Source organism: Bos taurus, chromosome 7 (assembly GCF_002263795.3).
Source record: "Bos taurus isolate L1 Dominette 01449 registration number 42190680 breed Hereford chromosome 7, ARS-UCD2.0, whole genome shotgun sequence".
NCBI lineage: Eukaryota > Metazoa > Chordata > Mammalia > Artiodactyla > Bovidae > Bos > Bos taurus.
This window is the reverse complement of record NC_037334.1, coordinates 38,327,170-38,353,748: the sequence shown is the minus strand read 5'-3', so window position 1 is coordinate 38,353,748 and position 26,579 is coordinate 38,327,170. Positions and strand designations below refer to the sequence as shown.

The window sequence follows — 26,579 nt, the reverse complement described above, 5'->3', positions numbered from 1 at the left end:
CATGGGACTTCCAGAAACATAGACAAAGAGCCCTGGCATTGCTTGTCAGGGGTGTATCACTCAGGTTCAGGAGACAGCAAACTGTCAGCATGAATCACAGCTGGGCCTTTGGCATTCAGTTCTATGTTCTCTCCTAACTAAACAAAGTTGAGAGAGACGAGCCCCAGGCTAGGCAGGCTGCTATGTTGTGAATGATGGCCACTCTGTCCTCCCCACCCCCATTCCCAATTTTCCTGCCTTTAGAGCTTATCTGCCTGATTGCTGCCCACTGAACTGTGCAGAGGGGCTGATGTCTGGCATGTTTCCAGGTCCAGTCATGCCCCAGACTGATAGAACAGGTATCATCCATGGTCTCCATCCTGGTGTCATGTGTAGGCCGAGTACTGTTTATGGTTAATATTAAGGTTACTGCTGATGAGGTAGCTGGAAGTTTTAAAGTATCTGCTCACCAATTTTGAGGGAAATTGGTGCAATACGTCTAGTTAACCATGGTGGGTATCTCAGTCCATTTGGCTTGCTATTAAATAGTACCACAGACTGAGTGGCTTATAAACAATGGAAATGTATTTCTCACAGTTCTGGCAGCTAGACGTCTAAGATCAATGTGCCTACATGGTCAGATGAAGGCCCTCTTCCAGGTTGCAGACCACCCACTTCTTGTATCCTCACATGGCAGAAGAGGCAAGGGAGCTCTCAGTGACTTATGATGAGAAGACTGGTCCCATTCATTAGGGTTTCACCCTTAGGACCTAATCACTGCCCAAAGACCCCACTTCCTAATACCATCACCTTCAGCATGAGGCTTTCAACATAAGCATTAGGTTGGTGGGGGTGGGGGACAAAACTATTTAGACCACAACACTGGGCACAGTGATATCCCAGCTTTCTGCACATTCCAGAAGACTAGTTCAGGGAAAACCAGCTGGCTGGCCCACAGCTCCACTGCAGCTTGAGATTCCTCTTCCCCTTCTGGTAGAGAAGCCCTACAGTGTGAACCTACTGTTAACCTCTTGGCCTATAGACTAAAGGCTAAACTCCAGTCTGGCTGCCTCTCATCCCACCATATATCCTCACCTACATGTGTCATCTTGAGGTCCTTGGAGCTGCACCCCAATTCCATGAAGTTGCCTTGTGCTCCGTGATTTTGTACATGTTCTCTTTGTCAAGGACACACTCCCACTCTTCCTTCAGGGCTCAGCTTCCTCAACCTCTGCCCACTCTGGGGCAGGGTTAGTCTCTTCCTCTTGTACTCCCACATTGCCTCGTGTTCATTTAGTACGTCCTTCCATGTTTTGGAAAATTGTCCATTGAATTGCGTATTTCCCAGGCTAGTTTCCTCTAGTTCCTTTCCAGGGGTGAGCCACCACCTCAGAACTCAGACTTGGAGTGCCTGTAAAATGGATGGAGCTTCCCAGCATTGCAGAGGGGATATCCTAGGGCTCTTGACTCAGTTCAGAACTCTCAACTTCCTGTGGTGATCTTGCTTAAATTTGCACCATGGTCCTGCCTAACCCAGCCTCCGCTTAAGACAGATTCAGAGGGAAGTGCACCTTCCTAAATTAGCTGGTGTTTAATGAGAGGGTGGGGCTTGGTAACTAACTCATATCACTGGTGAGTTTCACTTTGGAGTGCAAACCAGGCCAGTGGATGTCAATGAGAAAGAAGAGCTCAGATCTAAGGAGAGTGACCAACTGCTGCTTCTCCCAGGTAAGATTCTCCTGTAATTACTGCCAACCTCAGTTCCAGCCCCTTGCCCTCATCTCTCCTACTTAGGCCATCCTGGATGAGTGGAGGCTGGAAAGACTAAGTTGGCTCTTCTTTGATGGGAACCAGTGGTGGTTCCCATCCTTGGTAGAGGTCCTTGGCATACCTTTCAGAAGGAAGGCCCGTTTGATGTAGCTGATTCAGCTGAATAATGCCAACAGGCCCCTAGTTATTCAAACATGAGACCCTAGGCTGGGTTCAGGGATCTAGTGATGTGAGAGGCATGTCCCTCACCATAGGGACTCTCAGCTAGAAGGGACACAAATGAATGCATTTACCAGAAGTGTAAACACGGGTTACTTGAGGGAAGCTTTATAGTCTCTGACGTGTAGAAGTGCTGAATAAATATTGAATAGAAGAAGGAATGAATAAGAGAGTGAATAAATGAATGAATGAATGATCTAGCTGGGCCTCAAAAGGAGAGTGAAATCTCACCATGTCTGTATCCCTAGGCCTTCCTCTCCCAAAGATAATTGCCTTATTTACCCCATTTTATCCTCAAAAGAGACCTCTAACATATGTGGAACATACGTTTGACAGATTTGAGAGAGTATAGGTATATGTAACTTTGGGGAGATTTGTTGGAAACTGATTTCTTGGTTCTGTGAATAAGAAAAAACTCCCCATCTCTCAATTTTTCTAGCTGCTATGCAAGTTTTACTGGCAGCTGCTTAGGCCAAGCTCTGTGCTGGGCACTGAAGAAATAATGACTCAGACACAGCAATTCCAGGGAAGGCTGTGAACAAAAGCTGAACAGCCAGAGATAGGACAAAGCTCATAGTGTGTCTGGAATATGAAGGGGAGGAGCAAGAGAGGAAGCTTGGGTTGAGGACAATGTCAGGGGCCTGCAATGCCACAATAAAGCGTTGGGGACTTGTTTTTTCTGCAGTAGAAACCACAGTGTAAAGGTCATCTTCCTTTCTTAGGGGTGATGGAACTGGGGGATCACATGATAAAGTCTATTTTTGCAGTCACTCTGGGTGACATGTTTGTTGTGGGTAGGGTGGGGAGGAAGACACACAGGAGCAAGAGTTATCAATTAGGAGACTTGGAATAGTCAGATGAGTAGGTCTAGGACAGTGTGGGAACTGGGAGATGGGGACGCACAAGAGAGCTCTTTCCACTCTCAGCTTTTTCAGCCTGAGAAATGATTGCATGGAGGAATTGAAGGTCAGGGATGTATAGAGGCAACATGCATGCCTCTAGCCAAGGTGAAGGACAGGAGAAGAATTTCATGGGGAAAAGTGAAGAAGAAAATTAATGTGACTTTGACCATTGAGTTTGAGGAGCCTTCTCCAGCATCCAGAGATGCTAACAGACCATTGGAATTTGGCTCAGAACAGGGGTAGATTTGAGAACCTTCACACAGAGGTTTTAATCAAACCTTGGGGATGAGTGAGAAAAAGAGGAAGCATTGGAGAAGCAGGCTATGGCCAAAAACTTGAGAGCTCCATTGTTTAAGAGGAGTTACTGATGAAGACTTTGAGAGACTCAGGAAGGAGGCCAGGAAAGACTGATGGGCACAGCCAAGGGAGAAGAGAACTTTGCAGTGAAGAGAATTCTCATGGCTTTGCGTGCCTGAGAGGACAAAAGGGTGGGAACTGAGGAAAAGGCTGGAATTGGGCAGTCAGGAGATCATGGGTGACAATAGGAAGGGCAAATTCATGGATGTGTTGGGAGTGGCAGGTGGGTAGAGGTTGCGATGGTGGGAAGGCAACTTTCCCAAAGTTTACCTGTTATAGGAGAGGGCCAGATGCCTTCTGCCCATCTCGGGCCCTCCACTGCACCACCCCAAATGGCACTTGGATCATTGAAGTCTTCTTTGGAAACTTCCTGGTCCCCTTTTAATTCATATCCAGATGAAAAAAAAAAGGGCCTTGAGATGGAGAGGGTCTTCCCAGGTGGCGCTAGTGGTAAAGAACACCCCTGTCAGTGCAAGAGATATTAATCCCTGGGTCAAGAAGATCCCCTGGAGGAGGGTGTGGCAACCCACTCCAGTTTTCTTGCCAGGAGAATCCCATGGACAGAGGAGCCTGGCAGGCTAGAGTCAGACACGACTGAGGCAACTTAGCATGCACGCATGAGATGGAGAGACCTGGTGCGGCTGCTCTGTGGAGAGCTGTGTCCTCAACTTTGAGCACAGGGCTCTTTCAGGTCAGCATCATCCCACCTTCTGAAGCCCACCATGTTGTTTGTGTTGTACATCACAGTTCCCAAAGCATTTTCCCTGTTGTCACTCTATTTAACTCTGGTGACAACCTTGCAAAGGTGATACTATCGTCTCCTGTTTTTACACATAAAGAAACTGAAATGCAAAGTCATACATGCCCAAAGTCATAGCACTAGTGGAACCCTTTTCTGAAGTGTAGATCCGTCCCTGTCCCCATCTCTCTACGGCATGAAATTCACTCAACTTGGCATGAAGATGCCAAGCCAGCCTGCTTGCTTCTGCAGCAGATCTTAACCCGCTCCCCACTTAACTCACACCCTTTGTTCCAAACCTCTAGCACATCCCTGAACTCCCCAGTGCAGCAGCAAGTCCACCTCTGTCACTGCCTGTGTCGATCATACTGTGATTATTGGTAAAGCTGTGAAGTCCCTGAGGGTGTGGCCTAGGTCTGCTTCATCTGTACATCAGCATGTGGCACAGTAGACATTGTTGTTGTTTAGTCACTAAGTTGTATCTGACTCTGTGCTCCATGGACTGTAGCCCACCAGGCTCCTGTGTCCATGGGATTTCCCAGGCAAGAATACTAGAATGGGTTGCCTTTTCCTTCTCCAGGGGATCTTTCCAACCCAGGGATCAAACTTGTGTCTCCTGCATTTGCAGGCAGATTCTTCACCACTAAGCCACCAGGGAAGCCACGGTAGACATTAGGGACTGGTAAATGTGAATAAATGACAGAATGAATGAATGGCATTGGGATGAGAATCAGCCTTGCCAGTGCTCTCTCGCTGTACATGCTCTGGAAAATGAGGGCCTTCTGGTTGATTTACTAAAGGATCTTTGATGGTCAGAGATTCTGAGCTCTGCCCACATCTTCCTTCCTGGTCCCTTTCAAAAGGAAGAAAGTTAAGGGTCTTCATCACAGCCTCTGAGGCTCATCACAGACGGTGGAGTATGTGGTTCATCTGGACTATCCCTTTTCTCCCATAGGAGGCCACCCCTCACCATTGTGGAACCACATGGACTCCATTGGGTCTCTAGGGTTGCAGCAAGGGGAAGGAGCCCCCAGCTGCCCCCAAGAAGGCTTGCCTTGCCCCTCAAACAGCTCTGAGATGGTAAGTTCAACACTAGGTCCCTGTCTCATGCCTCTTCAAACAGGAGCGGCCCCACCACGGAGCCATGCACTCACACCCATGCAGCCCTTTCCAGTGTACTGAGCCTTTCATATCTGATCTAGTAACTTCCTCTTTCAAGACCCCTCACCATTGAGAGGTGGGGGTTATCTTTTCCTCTAACAGATAAGGATGAAGGGGCTTAGAGAGGTGACGTGCTTTTGAGTTTAAGGCATGACAGGAGCTTGAGCTGAGGTGTTTCAGCTCCAAATATATCACTTTTGGCACCTTGGGTTGTCTCAGTCTAGAAAGGACCCTCCAGGGTTTTTCTGGTAGAAAGCTTAAGGCCCTTTCTTTCCTCACTTCTCTAGTCATTTCTGTACATCTCTTTCCCCTCAACATGGCCACTGCAGTCAGGCACACAGAGATGATTTCAGTGCTGAACTCAATTTGGAGGTTATTGTGGTCCATATACCTTAGGTTAGCTCAGAGTGAGTTTCTCTTTTTCCTGTTATCTTGACCAAGATTTAGAAGCCCTTCCCTACCACACCCTTGAGCAGGAAACACTTGGGTAAGTCATTTCATATCTCTTCATCTTTGTTTCTTCATCAGTGCAATGGAGGAAAATAAAGTCTAATCCCCCAACCCTGGTGGATTCAGTGAGCTGTTGGAGATAAAGGAACTGCACAGAGGAGACATTCATGAAGGGGTTCTTGAATTGTTCCCTGCAGTTCCTTTAGTTTCCCAGCCCATTCTGACATCTGCTGGATTTGGCTTATTGCCCACACTGTGAGGGTAACACACTGCATTTCATGCCCCCACTTCACCCTTGTCCAACCTCTGCCCCAGACCCTGCTGTTAACAGTTCCTCTATGCACAGCCCGTAACTGGACCCTAGAAGGGAGCAGGGACTCTGCTGCAGAGTCTGCCCTGCTGGGCTTGCTCTAGGGCCTACCACCGCTTCCTCTCTTACTTTATACCACTCTCTTGAGACTTGTACACTGGTCCTACACCAATCCTGCTCAACTGAGCACACCTGCAGTTTAAAGACAGTTCTCTTTGGCTTTGGGGGAACTTCACATGCAGCCAAACATCCTGTGGCCTTGGGTCCCCACTCAGCACCATAGGCCTCAGTCTCAGCTCCCCTTCCCATAGTGATCTAAGAACCATATGGTGTTGGAGCCCAGCGCCACCTGTGTCCCTTCCGTGTCCGTTCCCTCAGGACTCTGTCTCCAGAAGGGACATGGAGTCAGGCTCCTCAGGCTGGTTGTAACTTGTACTCTGAGAAAAGGGAACCACGTTGAGCATGTCCTGTAGACCAGCTACTGTCTCACCTCTTCACATCTACTGTCTTCTCAGTTCTCTCACATTACTGAGAAGGGGGTGCTATTTTTATTCCTGCTTGACAGAGGAGAGGTGAGGTGATGGACCCAGACTGACCAACACAGCAAGTTGGTCAAAGAGTCCAGCATTGAAGTCACATAAAATCCACCTTCACTCTTCTGGCTGAGGCTCTCCCCACTCTTCTTGGGGGAGGTTGAGGGGGGAGACTCCAGTAGCTTCTCCTGGCTGCTGCATGCCCACCAGCACTGGCCAGGGAGTATTATTATTCTCCTGATGTTGCATAAGAGGTAAGTCTAATTATGTCAGAGAGAAGTTTGACTTCCCCAGGGCCACATTGCCAGGACTTGCCTGGTAGCTCAGAAGTTAAAGAATCTGCCTGCATTGCGGGAGAACCGGGTTTGATCCCTGGGTTGGGAAGATCCCCTAGAGAAGGAAATAGCTACCCACTCTATTATCCTTGCTTGGAGAATTCCATGGGCAGAGCAGCCTGGTGTGCTACACTGCAACCCCATGGGGTCTCAAAGAGTTGGACATGACTGAGTGACTAACACTTTCACATTGCTAGGAAGTGGCAGGGCAAGGACTCAGATGTAAGCTTTCTCACCCCAAGTTCTTGATGATGGAGTTTCTTCATCAGCTTTGGGTTCTTTTCAGTGTTTTTTACAAGGCTTCACATTTATTTGGAAACATCTCTGTAGTCAGAGAGGTCTGGATTCAAGTCCCACTCTTTCCCTTACTACTTGGATTAGGCAGATGACTGGCCTTCTCTGAACCTCAGTTTCCTCATTTGTGACATAGTAATAGACTCTCCTAGCACGCCTGGCTGCTGGAAGCAATAACATGAATACGAAACTGAACATCTGGCACTCCAGTTAGAATCCTTTGCTTCTGTAGGGGTCTGTTTCCCATTCTCTTCCTAAAGCAGGGGTGGGACTGAGTTGCTTCTATCTCCCTCATTGGGCAGCCTCCCCCTCCCTGGCTCTCCCTGCCTTCTTATCCAGGTGCCTGAGTGGTACTTTTCAGATATAGGCCCAGTGTGGGGCAGCAGGTCATAAGAATTCTATTCCTATGAGATGGGTGGTGGGGGTCTAGGAGAGTGGAATCAGGGCCTGGGGCCCTCCGAAAAACTCAAGGAGACTGCTGAGGCCTCTTGGAATGACAGTCCAGAGGGTTATCCAGGGGAGGTTCCCACACAGACTTGAGGTACTGGAGCTTTTCTTAAGCTCCACTGAGCTTCTGTGGAGAAGAACCTGGTGTCCCATCCTCTGCTTTCCCTGCCTGCCTGCCCCTCCCTTCACTCTGATCTACTCCTGGCCCAGGCTTCCCCCACATCCATCCCCTTTACTCTAAAGAAAATCCCTTTGTGTTCTTCCTCCAAATCTTCAAATGGCTCATTCCTTTCCTTCATTTAGGTCACTTCCACAGGGAAACCTTTCCTGACCAATATCCAAAAATACCTCTTCCTCCCCTGGTCACCCCTGAACTTCTGTTTCTGCCTTTCTTTTCTACCATTACTACCAGAACTGTGTTATGTGTTTCTGTGCTTATTTTCTGCCCCCTACACGAATCTGAGTTCCACAAGAGCAGGCTCAGCCGGTTGTGCAATATATGGTGCTTAGAATAGTGCTGGGTACGTATTAGGGGCTCAGTCAATGTCTGTGGGAAGGATGGCCAAACTGTGGGCGGACTGTCCTCCACGGTGTGGCCCCCAAACTCTCCTGGGCCGGTCTTGCCCAGGTGCCACAATGGAGTGTATCAGAAGAGGGAAGCCCCTGAACCTGAAGTGCACTCACACATTTGTTCATCCAACAACAATGCACTGAGCAGCTTGGCTCTGGGTACTGGGGAACCAGAGCCAATCAGTAGTGGGGTGATAGGGGAGAAGCCTCACCATCCCTGAATTCAAAGAAGTGGAGAGAGAGCTGACAAGGAGCCATGTGGGAATAGAGCAGGAGGAAGTGTGTGGGTCTTCCCTCCAGAGAGGAGCCGAGAATGTAGGAGCTGGTGCAGGCTGTGAACAGTGGGAAAGCCACAGGTGTGTGAAGAGGTGAGGAGGGGGACTGGACAGTTGCTGGGAGAGCAGCAAGGCTCACGGGGCTCAAGCAGGGCTCAGGTCAGCCCCTAGGAAAGCTGGTCTGAGTTAGGGAAGGGAGGTGTGAGCTGGGCCAGGCTGGCCTCTGTCTTGGTTGGAGTTGGGGGATATGGCTAGGCCAACAGGCCACCTGTCCAGATGTCTGCATGTTTCTCCTCAGGTACAGGAGTGCCTACAGCAGTTCAAGGTGACAGGGGCGCAGCTGCGACAGATTCAAACCAGCCTCCTGGGCTCCATGGAGCAGGCACTGAGGGGGCAAGTAGGCCCTGCCCCTGCTGTCCGGATGCTGCCCACATATGTGGGGTCTACCCCACATGGCACTGGTGGGTGGCACAGACTAAGATGGGTGGCCAGGACTGCAGAGAGGGTTCTGATCTGGGAGAGAGGTGGGTGGAGGGAGGTGGGGTGTTTTCCTTACCCCTTGCTCCATCTCTAAGGTCCCTTGATGAGCCTACACAGGCCTTAGGAATGTTTCTGGGAGGTGGAGGGCTTGGTCTCACCAGCTGCATGCCTTTCTGTGACCTGCTTGCCCACAGAGAAAGGGGACTTCGTGGTGCTGGAGCTGGGGGCCACAGGCGCCTCACTGCGTGTTCTATGGGTGACCCTAACGGGCATCGAGGGGCACAAGGTGGAGCCCCGGAGCCAGGAGTTTGTGATCCCCCAGGAAGTGATGCTGGGTCCTGGTCAGCAGGTGAGCACTCAGTGCATAGGCTCCGGGCCTGGCTGGGCAGCTGGGGCTCTAGTGGGCAGAGTTAAGCCCCCAACCCCATCCCACAGCTCTTTGACTTTGCCGCCCGCTGCCTGTCTGAGTTCCTGGATGTGCTGCCCGTGGACAATCAGGGTCTGCAGCTTGGGTTCAGCTTCTCCTTCCCTTGTCACCAGACAGGCCTGGACAAGGTGAGGCAGAGTGGCTACAGGGACAGTGGGTGGAGGGGCTGCAGGGCCGTGAAGGTCATTGGATTGACCTGACTTTCCTGCCTCCAGAGCACCCTCATTTCCTGGACCAAAGGTTTTAAGTGCAGTGATGTGGAAGGCCAGGATGTGGTCCAGTTACTACGAGACGCCATCCAGAGGCAGGGAGTGAGTAGAGGCAGGGGAGCAAATAGGGCTGTGTCTTGGGTTCTGGGGGGGCCTGCTTTCTGTTAAAAGGATATCCTGTTGGTATCCTTTATCCACTTAACCCTGGGGTAAATACTGCTACCATTCTTATTTTATGGGCTTCCCTGGTAGCTCAGCTGGGATTCTAAACCCAGGAGAATCCAGGAGACCCCAGTTCGATTCCTGGGTGGGGAAGATCTGCTGGAGAAGGGATAGGCTACCTACTCCAGTATTCTTGGGCTTCTCTGATGGCTCAGATGGTAAAGAATCTGCTGCAATGTGGGAGACCAGGGTTCGATCCCTGGGTTGGGAAGATCCCCTGAAGGAGGGTACAATAACCCACTCCAGTATTCTTGCCTGGAGAATCCCCATGGACAGAGGAAGCTGGCTGGTGAGCTATACAGTCCATGGGGTTGCAAAGAGTCGACACAACTGAGTGACTAAGCACACAACACATTCTCATTTTATAGGTGAGGAGACTGAGACTAAGAAGGGTCAAATAAACATTGAGGACTATAGGAGAAACAGATGAAAAGACTTGACCCTGTCCTCAAGGACCTTGCAAGCCTAGTGGGGACAGCATCCCAATAAACAATTGTCCCTGTTGAGAAGGTGGTTCTGATGACTCTGGGAGCATGGGGAAGGGCGCACTGTGGCCTGAGCAGAGGCCTGAAGGAGAAGTTTGCCAGGTGCATAAGCTGTGGCTGGGGAGGAAGCTCTAATTTCAGTGAAGGGCATTTTCAGAAGTCTGAGTGGCTAAGAAAGGCTGTTCTGGATCCACTGGACTCGCCACCATGGGTGCTATGTGAGTAGCTAGAAGTCAGGACTGAGAGGAGCAGGCTTGGGAAGATAGGCTGGGACCAGGGCGAGCAAGTGAGGTGTGTACAGCACAGCCTTCAAGGTGACATACTTGCTTACCCTTGTCCTGGTCTTGTGAGGAGCACTGGGGTTCCAGAAGTAGTGGCTGAGGCTGATAGCCTCTGGGGCCTCCAGGGCCTGAGACAGGGGCAGAGGAGCCAAGCAGCAGGGGTAAGAGAGAAGAAAATCCTTTATAGGGTGGGAGGGTCTCCAGCATACATGGCACAAACGGGTGGGGCAGGTAGACACACCTTTGGGGGACCCTGCATGTCTCCATCAAATCCGGGGCCCCAGCCCCACCCATCCCCCGGGCTCCCCAACCTCTGTCCTCTGTGTTGCCCAGGCCTACAGCATTGATGTTGTTGCTGTGGTGAATGACACCGTGGGCACCATGATGGGCTGTGAGCCAGGGGTCGGGCCGTGTGAAGTTGGGCTGGTCGTAGGTAAGTCACGCGGGCGTTTGTGATAGTGGATGGAGGGCCTGGATGCCTGGTGGGCAGGTCCTGATGGGGCTGTCCCTGCCAGACACCGGCACCAATGCGTGTTACATGGAGGAGGCAAGGCACGTGGCAGTGCTGGACGAAGACCGGGGCCGCGTCTGCATCAGCATCGAGTGGGGCTCCTTCAGTGATGAGGGGGCCCTGGGGCCAGTGCAGACCATCTTCGACCACACCCTGGACCATGAGTCACTGAACCCGGGTGCCCAGAGGTGGCCTAACCTTCTCTCTCGGTCCTACAACTGCTTTGCTCCACTCCCGCTCTGCTGTTCCTGTACTCTAGTCTTTAGGCCCGCGCCTCCTGTTCCCCACTTGCATCCTAGGGGGCCTTGGCCAGTCTCAACGAAGGAATGGCTCAAGGTTCTACAATGCAGAGTTTTTAACTCTTATTCCTGACTCTGGCCAGCTCCGACAGGGGTCAAGGGTTGGGAGTAGTCAAGCAAAGGGACTCCTACCTTCCTTGGGTCCTTCCAGGAGCCCCCTTGAACTTCATCTAAGCCAGACGGGGTAGTGTGGTCTGGGTAAACACCCAACTATCTCTGAGGAGGCCATTTGCTTCTGGACCCTTCAGTCAAGGACCCCAAAGAAAATGAGCTCTCTTTGGGAGTTCTTGGAGGTGGGGGTAGGAGGGCTGAGGGCTTAGGAAAGGCTCTGGCCAGCCATCCTTCCTGCCTATAGGTTTGAGAAGATGATTGGGGGGCTGTACCTGGGTGAGCTGGTGCGGCTGGTGCTGGTTCACCTGGCCCAGCGTGGGGTCCTCTTTGGTGGCCACACCTCCCCCGTCCTGCGAAGCCAAGGCAGCATCCTCCTGGAACACGTGGCTGAGATGGAGGAGTAAGTGCGGCAGGCAAGGGGGCTGTGACAAAGGGACTCCTGGCTTGGGAGTTGCGGGGGTGGTTTTCCCCTGAGGGAGCTGTGCATGGAGCTTTGGTGGGGGCAGGGAGTTTCTGGCCTCCTTGAGCCCCAAAGCAACACCCTGTCCCCACTAGTCCCTCTGCTGGGGCAGCCCGTGTGCACGCTGTCCTGCAGGACTTGGGCCTGAACCCGAAGGCCTCAGATGCTGAGTGGGTGCAGTGTGTGTGCATGGCTGTGTGCACGCGGGCCGCCCAGCTCTGCGCTGCTGCTCTGGCCGCTGTCCTCTCCCGCCTCCAGCACAGCCGGGAGCAGCAGGCTCTTCAGATTGCTGTGGCCACCGGAGGCCGAGTGTTTGAGCGACACCCCAGGTACTTGGAATACAGCATGAACCTGTGTGAACAGGTCACCAGAGCATGCGTGTGTGTGTGATACCAGAGGGCACTCTGGTACCACAGGTGCAAGGCAGTGGGTGTGAATGGCTCCCTAGCAGAATAAAGATGGACGGAGGGTTAAGGGAGGCCAGAAGAGGTCAAAGGAGAGAAAGAGGGTTCTCTTGGGTGTGCAAGGGAGGGGATCACAGGTGCACTGGGTGCATGGCTGGTGCACAGATGGGTTTAGAACTGAACTGATTTGAAATGAGGGAGCCCAGGGCTTCAGCATGCTGCGGGGTTCAGGGCCAGGTGCCAAGCCAGGGCGCACCTGCTGTGTGTCTCTGTAGGTTTCTCAGTGTCCTACGGGAGACAGTGATGCTTCTGGCCCCCAACTGCGATGTCTCCTTCATCCCCTCTGTGGACGGGGGTGGCCGGGGCGTGGCAATGGTGACTGCTGTTGCTGCCCGCCTGGCTGCCCACCGGCGCCTGTTGGAGGAGACCTTGGCACCATTCCGGTTGACCCGGGAGCAGCTGGCAGAAGTTCAGGCACAGATGCGAGAGGCCATGGCCAAGGGGCTCCAAGGGGAAGCCTCCTCCCTCCGCATGCTGCCCACTTATGTGCGGGCCACGCCTGATGGCAGCGGTAAGGACCCAGCCTGAATGTGGAGCAGGGACACGGGCTCCCGGGGGTCACAACATGTGTGGGGCTGGAGCCTCCAGCTCCATCCTAGTGCTGAGGGTCTCTGCCTCACAGAGCGTGGGGACTTCCTGGCCCTGGACCTGGGGGGCACCAACTTTCGAGTCCTCCTGGTGCGTGTGACCACGGGAGGTGTGCAGATCTCCAGCCAGATCTATTCCATCCCGGAGTGCGTGGCCCAGGGCTCTGGACAGCAGGTACCTACAGCCTGGAGCTGATGTCAGGGGCCAGGGATGGGCCTAGTGGCCTGCTCCCTGACTTGCTCCTACCCCGCAGCTCTTTGACCATATTGTGGACTGCATTGTGGACTTCCAGCAGAAGCAGGGCCTGAGTGGGCAGAGTCTCCCCCTGGGTTTCACCTTCTCCTTCCCGTGCAGGCAGATGGGCCTGGACCAGGTGAGAAAGGTGGGGTCTGAGGAAGCCATCCTCAGGGGCTTTCCGCTAACATGCTTTTCATGGAGTGGGCAGGAGGTCCAGAGGGGGCTTTCTGGGCTGGGGAGAGGACCAGCTGGAGGCACTGCAGGGCTGTGCCTTGAACCTAGCCTCAGTTTTCCCAGATGTGGCATGCTCAGGTGGAAGGGATATGGTAAAATGGCCTGGAATACAGGGCCATGGAAAGACATGGGATGGAGAAGGACATAGTTATCCTAGAGGCTGCTAGTGGGCAGGAGAGTGGAGTCAGTGTTAGGTCTGAGCACCTGGGAGCAGTGTAGGCCCCCAGGCTGAAGGCAGAGTTTGTTCTGTCTCTCAAAGTGGCTTGTGGTTGCATGGTTTATACAAACAAAGCTAGTGGAGGTGATGGAATTCCAGTTGAGCTATTTCAAATCCTGAAAAATGAGCTATTTCAAATCCTGAAAAATGATGCTGTGAAAGTGCTGCACTCAATATGCCAGCAAATTTGGAAAACTCAGCAGTGGCCACAGGACTGGAAAAGGTCAGTTTTCATCCCAATCCCAAAGAAAGCCAATGCCAAAGAATGCTCAAACTACTGCATAATTGCACTCATCTCACATACTAGTAAAGTAATGCTCAAAATTCTCCAAGCCAGGCTTCAGCAATACATGAACTGTGAACTTCCAGATGTTCAAGCTGGTTTTAGAAAAGGCAGAGGAACCAGAGATAAAATTTCCAACATCCACTGGATCATGGAAAAAGCAAGAGAGTTCCAGAAAAACATCTATTTCTGCTTTATTGACTATGCCAAAGCCTTTGACTGTGTGGATCACAATAAACTGTGGAAAATTCTGAAAGAGATGGGAATACCAGGCCACCTGACCTGCCTCTTGAGAAACCTATATGCAGGTCAGGAAGCAATAGTTAGAACTGGACATGGAAAAACAGACTGGTTCCAAATAGGAAAAGGAGTATGTCAAGGCTGTATATTGTCACCCTGCTTATTTAACTTATATACAGAGTACATCATGAGAAACGCTGGGCTGGAAGAAGCACAAGCTGGAATCAAGATTGCCGGGAGAAATATCAATAACCTCAGATATGCAGATGACACCACCCTTATGGCAGAAAGTGAAGAGGAACTAAAAAGCCTCTTGATGAAAGTGAAAGAGGAGAGTGAAAAAGTTGACTTAAAGCTCAACATTCAGAAAACGAAGATCATGGTATCTGGTCCCATCACTTCATGGGAAATAGATGGGGAAACAGTGTCAGACTTTATTTTTTTGGGCTCCAAAATCACTGCAGATGGTGATTGCAGCCATGAAATTAAAAGACGCTTACTCCTTGAAAGAAAAGTTATGACCAACCTAGAGAGCATATTGAAAAGCAGAGACATTACTTTGCCAACAAGGTCCATCTAGTCAAGGCTATGGTTTTTCCAGTGGTCATGTATGGATGTGAGAGTTGGACTATAAAGAAAGCTGAGCTCTGAAGAATTGATGGTTTTGAACTGTGGTGTTGGAGAAGACTCTTGAGAGTCCCTTGGACTGCAAGGAGATCCAACCAGACCATTCTAAAGGAAATCAGTCCTGGGTGTTCATTGGAAGGACTGATGCTAAAGCTGAAACTCCAGTACTTTGGCCACCTCATGTGAAGAGTTGACTCATTGGAAAAGACCCTGACGCTGGGAGGGATTGGGGGCAGGAGGAGAAGGGGACGACAGGAGATGAGATGGCTGGATGGCATCACCGACTCGATGGACATGAGTTTGAGCAAACTCCTGGAGCTGGTGATAGACAAGGAGGCCTGGCGTGCTGTGACTCATGGGGTCACAAAGAGTCGGACATGACTGAGTGACTGAACTGAACTGATCCCATTCCCAGCCTTGCTGATGTTAGCCTGGCTCAGGGTGAGGTGCCTGGCTGGGGTTGGCAGAGGGGCAGGCACAGGTTTAGACGCAATACCTCCACATCCTTCATCAGGAATGCTAGGCTTCTCATGCATACCCTAAGGACTGCCATGGAGACAGCTCCTCCCAGACCTCTGATCCAAGTTCCTAGGAGTCTTCTTCTCAACACCCCCAACTTCTGCGAAAAATCTCCTCTGATGAGGAGCTTGCTGGCCCTGAAGGTGCCCACCAGGTTCTTCTACACCTGTGCTCTCTGGAAAGTTCTGCCTCCTCTACTCCAACCAGCCTTCCTGTGGTTTTCACTTGCTCTCTGCTCCCGCTCTGACCTCTCAGACATGGACCTCTGTACTCCAATTTCCTTTGGATCATGCAGCGGGCAGTGTCTCTCTGCTGGTCTGTCTGTCTCTCTGCAGTGTCTCCCTCCAGTCTAAGCATCCTGGCACCTTTTTATTATTCCTTGTAAGGTGAGAGAGAACGGCTTTCCAGGTGGCCTAGTGGTAAACAATCTGCCTACAATGCCAGAGACAAGGGTTTGATCCCTGGGTTGGGAAGATCCCCTGGAGAAGGAAATAGCAGCCACTCCAGTATTCTTGCCTAGAGAATCCCATTCTTGCCTGGAGAGGAGCCTGGGCTATAGTCCATGGGGTCTCAAAACAGTCGGACACAACTTAACAACAACAATAACAAAAGGTGTGAGAAGCAGGTGGACTCTGTGTGCAAAGTCAGGCATGCAGGAAACGCGGTCCTATTAGTTTTCTATAACAGAACTCAATTTCTATGTTAAGCCAACATTCTTTTCAGGAGTGAAAACTTAATCAATTCAGGGACCCCCTTATCCAGGCAGGGGCCCCTCCTTTGCTGTATAGAATGTGAAAACAAGCTGGGAGTTTGGGGAGACATCTAGGTGCCAGCTATTTGGACTCCCCCTCTTGCTGTCTTGGGTCTTGACATCTCCCTTGACACCTTACCTTCCCCTCCATGGAAGGAGGTCAGAGGCCATTATCCAAATCCCTTCTGTTTCCTCCCCTCCCCTACAGCGGCAGGCCCAGGGTGGAGGGCTTAGGACATCTTTCTCAGAAAGCCATCCGGAACCTGGCTCTGACTCCTGCCCACCTCACCTTCCCCAGACCAGGGGGTCTTTCTTATATCTGGGAGCAGGGAAACTTTGCTGTTACTCACCAGCTGGCTCTCCCTCTCACCTACTCTTTCTCTCTGGTTTCTGTTTTTGAGACAATGAGCACAGACCACTCTAGCTGTGGTTCTATAGGAAAAGGAATAAAAGGAAACTACTGGGAGAAATGTCAGTTAATATTTCTAAAATCTCCTGCCCCAAAGATTCCCAGATCTGCTCTTCATGCTTCTACTTGGGCAGAGCAGTCATTTCTCCTAATGGTATTAGAATAGTTCCCCCGTCCCCATCCCACCCAGAGGAAGCACAATAGGAAAAGAACAGTTCCAAGTACAGCCAGGCCACCATTACTAAGTCCACAGTTTAAGGCCAGTTTCTCACGGGGAATTGCTGTGTCCCCTCCTGTCCTGCTCAGGTGTCTGTTTTTGGCTCTTCCATTCACCCCTCATTTGTAGCTGAAACATGCGTGTGAACCTCCCATTGACTCAGCTCTGTCCCAGCTCAGAATTTCTCCCTCTCAAGTGGCTCTTGCTAGTTGTTTCTGTAGGAGCAGACTCTGCTGTCATTTAGACCTCTCTCTGTCCTTCCCTTTCTCAACACATAGCACTCATTCTGTTCATTCCTAACCCGATTACAAAGGACCATTCCTTCTGAGCAGATGTCTTAAAATGGCCAGACCTTCAGACCATCTCAGCATTCTGGCACTAAAAATAGAAGGTGTAGGTTGGATGGTTATTAATAGGCTTCTTCACACTGGAGAGTTGAGAGGGGGCAGAGGGCAAGGCCCTTAGCCATATGGGTAGAGTAGGACAGCCTCCCACTGGGGAGGGAATCCTATACACTGTATTCTGATGGGATACAGGCTTTGGGGAGGCAAAGTGAGATTCCAAGGGGCCTCCAGCTTCCTGCCTCCCCTTGGTTCCATCCCAGGGCATCCTCCTGAACTGGACAAAGGGTTTCAATGCATCTGACTGCGAGGGCCAAGACGTTGTGTGTCTGCTGCGGGAAGCCATCAGGCGCCGACAGGTAAGGAGTCTGTCTCCAGGGCTGCTTTGGTGCAACAGGCCTTGAAGGGAGCGAGGGGTCTCCGTCTGCCTGCTGGGGGGCCCTCTGCAGTAGAGACCTCTGGGTCTGGTGCTGGTTGCTGTGACAACCGCGTTGCCCAGCAACTAGAGGCATCCTTTTTTTGTGCAGGCAGTGGAGCTGAATGTGGTTGCCATTGTCAATGACACGGTGGGGACCATGATGTCCTGTGGCTACGAGGACCCCCATTGCGAGGTCGGCCTCATCGTCGGTGAGGAGGGCCCTGCCTTTTGTGCCTCTACTGCCTGATGCTAATTTACTGCCTCCTGTTGATTCCTCAGGTCGGACGTTCCCCTCACCTTGGGGATGTGGCATCATTCCAACCTGAGCCCATGGGACCCTGGAACACTATTGGGTTGAGAGACTGGAGCTTGGGTGTCTAGTCCAGCTCAACTGCTGACTCATAGTCATTTAAGCTCTCTGAATCTCAGTTTGTTTATCTGTTAAATGAATGTGAGCTTTGGAATGTTACAGATTTGAGTAGAAACACTAGCTCTGTCAGGCTTCCTGGGTAGCTCAGCTGGTAAAGAATCCTTCTGCAATGCAGGAGACCCCAGTTTGATTCCTAGGTCAGGAAGTTCCCCTGGAGAAGGGATAGGCTACCCAGTCCAGTATTCTTGGGCTTCCCTGGTGGCTCAGACGGTAAAGAATCCACCTGCAATACAGGAGACAAGGGTTCGATCCCTGGGTTGGGAAGATCCCCTGGAGGAGGGCATGGCAACCTACTCCAGTATTCTTGCGTGGAGAATCCCCATGGGCAGAGGAGCCTGGCTGACTATAGTCCATGGTGTCACAAAGTCAGACATGACTGAGCGACTAAGCACAGCACAGCATACTAGCTCTGTCACTTACCCCTGTATGACTTTGGGCAAATCGCCAAAGCCTCAGTTGGATCTCTAAGGTGGAGATGATAACGTAACAATGCCTGTCTGAAGGCATGATGAGGATGAAATGACAGGGGACAAAGTGTAGCAAGACACACACAGTATTTGGAATGCAGTGGACCCCAGGGGTGGGGGTGTACAGAGAATGAGTTGAGATGGTCCTTTGAGAAGTCCAAGATTCTAAAGTCTTTATTAAGCTCCTCTCCTCTGGCCAGTTGGAAGCTGGATATAGGGACAGAAAGACATTAAGAAGGGGAAAATATCTGCCTTCTCAGAACTGACTGTTTAGTGGGGATTGAGTCCAGAAGAGCACCTGGACATCAGAGAGAGCTGAACCCAACTCTAAGTGCCAGGGCAATGAAGCCAAGATCAGAAAAGAAGCGGTCCCAACATGAGCGAGACTTGAAAAGAAAGCCTTGAAAAGAGGGATTGACTAGATGGAGGAGGAGAGCTCTCATAGTTCCTTGGACATCCGTCTTAGCGCGGGGGGTATGTGGCAGCCTCGCAGGAGACTGGGAGCTTCTTGATCATAGTGCCTGGCACTGGGAGGTGCCAGAGAGAGGTGGCCCAGATTGCTGTGTGGATAAGTAACTGGATGGAGGAGTTCCAGGGGCCAACATACCTGCTTAGAGTTGACCGTGTGTTGGGGAGAGGAAGGAAATACCTTTACCCAGCGTATGCCCTCTCTCTGTAAGCTTCTTGGCGTCAAGTTCACATCTAAATGTCATGTTCCCTCTGTGGTTTTTCCTAACTTTTGAGGCAGGAAGACTCACCTGTGCTTGGGCATCCCATGATGCTGTTCTTTGCACCTCTGTTTGGGCAGCATCACAGCTGGCTGCTCATTGCCCAGGCTCTGGCCACTATGGGGCTCCTCCTCATATCTCATTTTTATGTCCCTGGCTCCTGGCCCAGCACCTGCTATTTGACTAAAGACCTGGAAGGCCAGTCCAAGAAGGTGTGGGCCTCTCACCTGTGTGACTGCGGGGCTGTCACACATCTCCCAGGAGATGACATGACAGGCATTTGGGGAGCACCCTGAGGCAGCATGGGAGTTGGACTGATGGTGGTGCTGGTAGGGGAAGTAGTGGAGGCCCAGGGGGCTTGGTGGTGGCAGGGTCTGCAGAAGGGATGTGAGAAAGGGAGGAAAGAGGACTGACCTGGCCCTGGAACAGGCCAATGAGCATGTGGAGATGGAGAGGTAGGAAATGAGTGCAAATGTTGCCATCTCGGTGGGAGGGGCTCAGAGGGATCCTGTGGGCATCAGTCAATGCAGACACCCCATCTGGCTCCTCTGCAGGAACAGGAACCAATGTCTGCTACATGGAGGAGCTCCGGAATGTGGCAAGTGTGGATGGGGACTCAGGCCAGATGTGCATCAACACGGAGTGGGGCGCCTTTGGGGATGACGGCTCTCTCAGCATGCTCAGCACCCGTTTTGATGCCAGTGTGGACCAGGCATCCATCAATCCCGGCAAGCAGAGGTATGGGTTGGGCCAGGCAGGTGTGACTGGTGGTGGCCGGCACTGGTTGATATGGCTGGTGGCTGGTGGTGGCTGGGGCTGGGGCCTTAGCCCTGTGGGCACACACACATGTTCATGCAGGTTTGAGAAGATGATCAGTGGCATGTACCTGGGAGAGATCGTCCGCCACATCCTCTTGCATCTGACTAGCCTTGGAGTTCTCTTCCGGGGCCAGCAGACCCAGCGCCTTCAGACCAGGGACATCTTCAAGACCAAGTTTCTCTCTGAGATTGAAAGGTGCTGAGGCCTATATTATGTCCCTCCACCTCCCAAAGGACTCTTTCCTGAGGTGGAATGCTGGTTGGAGGGAGGTCCACCCCAGAGGATGGAAAAGTCATGAGAGGGGGTACTCATGCAGGACCCTGCCCCTCTGTTCTCTCCTGTTCCCAGTGATAGCCTGGCCCTGAGGCAGGTCCGAGCCATCCTGGAGGATCTGGGGCTGCCTCTGACCTCAGACGATGCTCTGATGGTCCTGGAGGTGTGCCAGGCTGTGTCCCAGAGGGCTGCCCAGCTTTGTGGGGCAGGCGTGGCTGCCGTGGTGGAGAAGATTCGTGAGAACCGGGGCCTGGAAGAGCTGACCATATCCGTGGGGGTGGATGGGACCCTCTACAAGCTGCACCCTCAGTGAGTCTGGGTGGTGGGCTGGGCACGGGAGCCACGGCCAAGTGGGACTGGCCTGACCTAGGCTCACGTTGGCCTCTCCCCCTCACAGCTTCTCCAGCCTGGTGGCAGCCACGGTGCGGGAGCTGGCCCCTCGCTGTGTGGTCACCTTCCTGCAGTCAGAGGATGGGTCTGGCAAAGGTGCAGCCCTGGTCACTGCTGTTGCCTGCCGCCTTGCCCAGAGGACCCGTATCTGAAGAAGTCTCCAGCAACCAGCTCTGTTGGTCCAGGGCTGGGACCCTGTCTGTCCCCAAGCCAGGCCCAGACACCCAGGACTTTCCGGAATAGTCATGTGTGGTCGACCCCTGCTGGGGAGACCCTTAGCTTTCCCCGAGAGAAGTAGCACTTGGGTTAGCAATATATATATATAATTTATTTACATTCACGTCCGCTAAAATCCCTACGTGCCCTGGCGGCCGGGCAAGGCTGTGTACATAAGGCCAAGTGTAAGTGCACGAATGCACTTAAAACAGAGTCAGGGCACAAACTTCACACCACAGGCCCCACATGGGGCACCTGCCAGCCCCAGGAAAGGGCACGCCACGGCACACACACTTGCCATTGTCCAGCCCGGGACTCCCATTGCATATTCACATGCCCTGTTGGGCAGGGCTCCTCGTGGCTGGGGGCAGGAGAGGGAGAACAGGGAGGAGCCGTTGGGTGTCCCTGGGTAGGTGGGAGAAGGGCAGCATGTGAGAGGCAGGTGTGGATTGACACCGGGCATGAGAGACGTGAGCAGCCTCTGGGTGTACGGCATGAGATGCGTGTCAGGGGGACACAGGTGATAGCACACAGGACATGCGTGGGCACATGGCCGTGTGGTGGTTGTGTGCCTGAATGCAGGGGCCGCCCCCTGTTCAGCTGTGGCCTTCAGTCCCGAAGGCTTGGAGCCGAGCCCCTCAGATGTGCCCCTACCCAGCAGGCACGGAAATGTTTGCATAAGATCCAGCTCAGGCAGGAGCTCTGGGACCACGTCCCGAGCCCATGGCATGCGTGCCTGCCCGTGTGTATGCGGCCCCCTGGCCGGGGCAGGAGGAGAGGTAACATCACACACACAGACACACACACCAGTGGGCTGGGCCCAGCCTGGGCTCCAGGCGCCATCCACCCTGGGACCTGGAGGCCTGGGCAGAGTGAGAGCAGGTGGCAGTGCCAGCCTGGCCGGGCAGGCCATGGAGGGGAGGGAGTGCGGGCAGGGTCTGAAAGGGCCAGTGATAGGGGACAGCGTCCGCCAGGAGGGGGCCTGTCCGCGCAGCTCTCCCCGGTGGTGGGGAAGGGCCTTGTCTTGGCTTCTGCCTGTTCCTGGTGGGCGCCAAAGCTGGTGAGAGTGTAGGCATTGTGGGCCTCGCCGGCCTCAGCACTCGGCCTCTGACACTGTGAAGAGACCGGCATCTGGCTGGCCCAGTCCGGCCACTGCTGCTGCCAGCTGGCTGAGGTTGCCGTTGGGGAAGTGCCGTGCCTCCCACAGGTTGAGGATCATGGCTGTGGGGCTGGGCTTGGAGGCAAAGAAGCTGAGATGGCTGCAGAAGGGAGAGGAGTGCTTCAGCAGCCTGGCCTCACCAGGGGCTGCCGCCTCCACCCTCCTAGACCACCTGAGGACAGGGCCTCCCTTCGGTCAGCCAAGGGGAAGCCCCAGCTGCTGGGGCTGGACCACAGGCCCCACCATGTGTCTTGTCCACCCACCCCCGCTGCTCCTCATCCCCGCCCAAGCTGGGCTGCAGGTGGCCTTCATATCCCCTCCCTGCCCACCTCCCACCCACCTGTCCAGGTGGAGTTTCTGGGCCAGAGTCCGCCAGTCGGCACCCCGACTGCAGGGCGGGTCCAGGCTGGTAATGATCTTCTGCCGAATGAGGAAGGGGATCTTGAAGGCACTGGGGCCCACTAGGGCTGGGACCCCCCCTTCACTCTCCAGGACCAGCAGCTCAGAGAATCTCGTGTCCTGGAGATGGGGAAGGATGGAGGTACCTGTTAGAACTTGCCCAGCCCAGCCCACGTGCTGGGTGGGAGACGCTTGGACCATCCCAGGGCACACATGGGTACCTACCATGGGCCAGGTTCCTGCTCCTGGAGTGTGGAGGTGCAGCGATCTGCTCACAGTCACACAGCCAGTGAGGGGAGGAGCCTCTGACCCCATTCTCCTTCCCCCTCCACCCCTCCCTAGTCACCCCTGCCAGCCTCTGCTGACCACTGAATTCTGCTCTCCTCGCTTTGTCTCTACCCACCACTCTGCTTCCTCACTGTTGCCTCATCCACCTCGCACTCATCCTTCTGAGCCCCAAACAAGCCCCTCCTCTCACGGAAGTCCTCCAGGGCCCCCAGACCAGCTCTGCCTCCCCCTCCCGTCCTGTGGCTCCCTACCCTCTTCCACCCCCTCCCCAAGCCCCACAGTCTCTGTCTACCTCTGACTACATGTGCATCTACACCTCCCTCCTCGGGACACTTGGAGGAAGTGCCACGTGGTTTCTAGGAGGTGGGCTTGGGGGGCCGGGTAGGCCCAGAGTGGGGAGCAGGTTATGCAGTGCGGCCCACCTTGGTGATGTTGAAGTTGACATTGAAGCTCTGCCCATCGCCCTCCACCTGCCACACCCACACCTTGCAGGCCAGGTCGCTGGTGCTGGGGCTGACACGCTCCAGGGTGAAAGTGCAGTGCAGGTACTGCTGTGTGCCATTCCAGATGTGATAAAAGGGGATCTCCTGGGGGCAGGGGGGTTACAGAAAGGTGGTGTCAGGGGAGCCGGGCTTGGCCAAGCCCGGCTCCCAGCACCCCGAGCGTCCTCACCTGGTAGCTGACGAGGAGCTTGCTCTTCCACAGGGAGCTGGGCACATCGTGGATGGACAAGCGCAGGTTGTGGTAGCTATCCTTGAAGTGCAGGACGCGGGGCTCCTGGATCAGCTGTCCTCCCAGTTGTTTCTCCAGCTGTACCACCTCCTGCAGTGCCCCAGGTGTCAGCCAAGCCCACAGGGGCACCCTCTCTACTGCCCCCCTCCCAGGGCCAGGGGCGGTCAGCCCTCCGGCCCAGCCTCTGTGTGGCAGGTACCTTGAGTGCGTCGTGGGTGTCGTGTAGGCAGTAGACTCGGATGTTGTACTCGAGTGAGGTGCAGGCCACTGGGGCGAACAGAAGCAGCTTGAGGCGCTTGGCGGCAGCCACGCTGAGGGCCTCTCCCACCAGGGCGAAGCGGCCCAGCTGCTCCGTGAAGACGTAGCAGGCGCCGGCCTCTAGCTGGCAGTAGTAGAGGTGACAGGGTGCCTCCTCACCCAGGTGCAGCACGTCCTGTGGGCAGGGCCCGACGGGTCAGGTCGTGGCCAGCTGCAGCCTGAGGACCCGGTGGGTAACCTCCCGGCCAGCTGCCTCTAAGGAGTGGCCAGAGACTGGGGAGGGCGCAGGGCCCAGGGGCCAGGCAGGAAGGTGGACTCCACCGAGCCTGGGGGGATGGGGGAGGCTTCCGGCTCACCTCCCAGCTGCCTTCGCAGGACTGCTTTTTGAGGCGCAGGCTCCAGCTCTCGGGGCTGGGCTCCCCACAGTGGTCCATGGTGAGGATGACGGGCCGCGTGAGCAGGACTCCAGGGGGCCCACAGCTAACGATGGGACTCAGCAGGGTCTGACAGCCAGCTAGGGGCAACCTCAAGTGGGGAAATATGGGTGGGAAGGGAAAGGCGTCAGGGGGACAATCTTGGGAGCCTGAGGAGAGGGCTGTGGAATTGAGTGGCACTTAGGGACGCCCCCACCCCTTACCCTGCCCTCCCTTGGGCCAGGCCAGAGCAGACCCCACCTTAGATGGGGGAGAGGGCAGGGGCACCAGGGTGACAGCAGGCAGGGCTTGGACCCACCCAGCCCCATCAGCAGGGCCCATGCCCACACCTCACGTCTTCTGGCTTGTGCAGTGTGAGGTAGATCTCGTAGATCTTTCCTCGGGGTATGGCGTCCGGGGGGATGAGGAGGCTGATGCCTGTGACAGAGGAGGGGCCAGAGCTTATTAGGGCTGCAGAGCCACCAAACGCCCCACTCTGCCAGCCCCGCCCTAAGCCTCCCTCTGAGGACTGACTGGTGCCAGCCTGGCCTGGGAACAGAGGTGCCACTGGGACTGCCAGGCTGGCCAGTGGGCACAAAGCTGAGGGAACTCATGTGGGCAATGCATGCCTAGTTAGCCTGGGTACAGAAACTTCTGGATGCTGTACCTCCCACCCTCATCACCCACTTAAAACCTGCCCTGCCTCCAGGATAAGCCCAGCTCCTGATAGTTAAGGCCCTTGGCCCTGGGCCTAGCCTGCCCTGCACACTTGCTGTTCTGAAGCCACCCCCATAGCTGTGCCTCTGGGCGCTCCATCCTCCTGGTCTCCCCGAGCTCCTCTCCTCCCCCTCAGCTCGACCACTTCTGGGCAGGTACCTCAGCTCTGTTGGTCTGTGCTGGGCAGTGGCCCCCTGTGGGTGGGGCTGGGCCCTTTAACAACTGTGCCTGCTTTGGCAGCCCTCCCTAGTTTGGATCCCATTGCACATACGTCCTGTCTGGCTGATTCACCTTTGTCCCAGTGTCTAAAGGGGCAGCATCTGAAAGCATCTGCTGGGGCCCAGGAGGGAGAGTGAAGCCAGAAGTGGTGGATTTGTGGCTCCTGCCCACTTCATGCTCCTGTGCTGCCTCCTGGTGCAGCTGCCAGGGTGGTGACAGACAGTCTGAGTGACCCACGTGTGAGTGCTCTGTGGCAGGGTATGCTCAGGCAGGTACTTATTCAGCGAATGCAAACGCTGAGGGAAAACCATGAGCCCTGCTCTCACGGAGCACTCAGCCCACAGGGAAACAGGTAAGTGGATGGCAGCAAAGGGTGCTGGGTGTTGGGTGAGAGCAGAGAGGCGCAGAGCCCCCCGGCCACCACCCTGCTGGGAAGTGAGGGGCAGATGGTCACTGAGCACCCACTGGGTGCCTGCCCTTTTCTAAGATCTTGACAAGGACCATCCCCTAGCAGCCCCGCTGAAGGAGACCATGAAGCAGAGAGAGAGAGGGAGAGCTGCCAGACCAGAAGGGGAAGTAGCAGTTAGGCCAGTGGATGGGGGCAGAGAGGCCGTGTGTGCGAAGGGCAGCCCAGTGTATTTGGGTTCATGAAAGGACAACGAGGCTACCAAGTGCAGGAGAAGCGTGTAGGGGAGGGGAGGCCCCAAGGGACGAGTCCTTGTGCTTCTGTCATTCGGGCTTTGAGTGGAAACTCCAGAAAGGGACATGATCAAGTCTGGCTCCTATGAGTAAATGCTTGCAGCTGTGAACCAGACGAGAGGCAGGTGTGGTGGCCTAGGCCAGGAGAGGCCGCAGGAAAGACAGGCAGAAGGAGGCAGGCACAGTGGAGAAGAAAGAAGGATGCGATCAGTACATGAATGAAGCTGGGGTGGAGGTGAAGGGGGAAAAGTGAGGAAGAGCAGGAGGTCAAGGTGACTCCCAGTTTCTGTCTTGAGCAACTCGACTGTGCTGTCCCTGAGGTAGGGAACACGGGGAGGGAGGAGGTTCTGGGGGAGGGTGGGAGACGGTGCTGTTTTAGGCACGAGGAACCTGAGGTGCTGTGAGACATACAGATGGAGCTGCCCAGGAGGCAGCTGGGTGTGCGGTTCCGTCACCCAGGAGAACCGCGGCTGGGGATGGGGGAGTGGGAGTGATCTACACAGACACGGCGACTGAGGCCGTGGAGAGGGTGAGATCTGCGGAGAGGGCCCCGGGAGGGGGCGCTGGGAAACACCTGCATTTAGGGAGCAGGCTCCAGAAGCAGCTGCAGGGGGACGAGGAGGTCTGGGCCATGCAGGGTCACTGAAACTGAGGAAATAAAAGATGTCAGGGTGGGAGCGGGCAGTCACACCAGGCACTGTGGCTCTTTCTCAGATGTCCTAGGGGTTTCTGTGAGGTGCTGGGTGGAAAAGCCCCTGTCCGGATGTTTTTCCTCTGCTCTCTCTCCACTAGTTCCCCCAGCTCCCTGGGGCCTAGGGCCCAGCACACACAGGCTGGCTGGCTATGCAGATGAATGGACAGTAATACTGTGTCCTTGGGCAACAGACGGGAGACAGCCCTGGCCTCCGTCTCAGTGCCAATCCCAGAGACTGGATCCTTACCAGTACTCTGTCCTCTTTCCTTGCTGGGCTGGCCCAGCTCTCACGGTGAGGCTGAGAGGC

General features: G+C 54.2%; 2 protein-coding genes across 3 annotated transcripts in view; one reads left to right on the top strand and one right to left on the bottom strand.

The window, feature by feature from the left end:
* The first annotated feature begins 1,351 nt into the window (after positions 1 to 1,351).
* HK3 (hexokinase 3) lies at positions 1,352 to 20,814 on the top strand. Its single transcript, NM_001372117.1, has 19 exons — positions 1,352 to 1,707; positions 4,922 to 5,046; positions 8,640 to 8,802; positions 9,016 to 9,170; positions 9,257 to 9,376; positions 9,464 to 9,559; positions 10,779 to 10,878; positions 10,961 to 11,144; positions 11,611 to 11,766; positions 11,922 to 12,155; positions 12,506 to 12,801; positions 12,913 to 13,052; positions 13,132 to 13,251; positions 17,217 to 17,312; positions 17,481 to 17,580; positions 19,551 to 19,734; positions 19,855 to 20,010; positions 20,164 to 20,397; positions 20,486 to 20,814. The coding sequence occupies exons 2-19, from the start codon at positions 4,951 to 4,953 to the stop codon at positions 20,628 to 20,630; spliced, it is 2,775 nt and encodes a 924-aa protein (NP_001359046.1). The 5' UTR covers positions 1,352 to 1,707; positions 4,922 to 4,950; the 3' UTR covers positions 20,631 to 20,814.
* Positions 20,785 to 26,579, bottom strand: part of UNC5A (unc-5 netrin receptor A) — a 64,451-nt gene continuing 58,656 nt past the window's right edge. For both annotated transcript variants that reach the window (XM_002689012.6, XM_005209161.5), the window contains 7 exons: positions 24,294 to 24,381; positions 23,887 to 24,055; positions 23,472 to 23,705; positions 23,213 to 23,362; positions 22,963 to 23,127; positions 22,194 to 22,372; positions 20,785 to 21,953 (listed from right to left, as the gene is read on the bottom strand). In XM_002689012.6, coding sequence (XP_002689058.2) covers positions 21,788 to 21,953; positions 22,194 to 22,372; positions 22,963 to 23,127; positions 23,213 to 23,362; positions 23,472 to 23,705; positions 23,887 to 24,055; positions 24,294 to 24,381 — 1,151 coding nt within the window. In that variant the 3' untranslated portion in view covers positions 20,785 to 21,787. The remainder of the gene's footprint in view (positions 21,954 to 22,193; positions 22,373 to 22,962; positions 23,128 to 23,212; positions 23,363 to 23,471; positions 23,706 to 23,886; positions 24,056 to 24,293; positions 24,382 to 26,579) is intronic.

Excerpts from the sequence above, each read along its gene's own strand:
- HK3 (NM_001372117.1), top strand. The coding sequence starts at position 4,951 with ATGGACTCCATTGGGTCTCTAGGGTTGCAGCAAGGGGAAGGAGCCCCC. Across the intron at positions 8,803-9,015 it reads GTCTACCCCACATGGCACTG|AGAAAGGGGACTTCGTGGTG; the intron begins GTGGGTGGCACA and ends GCTTGCCCACAG. Across the intron at positions 9,171-9,256 it reads TGCTGGGTCCTGGTCAGCAG|CTCTTTGACTTTGCCGCCCG; the intron begins GTGAGCACTCAG and ends CCCATCCCACAG.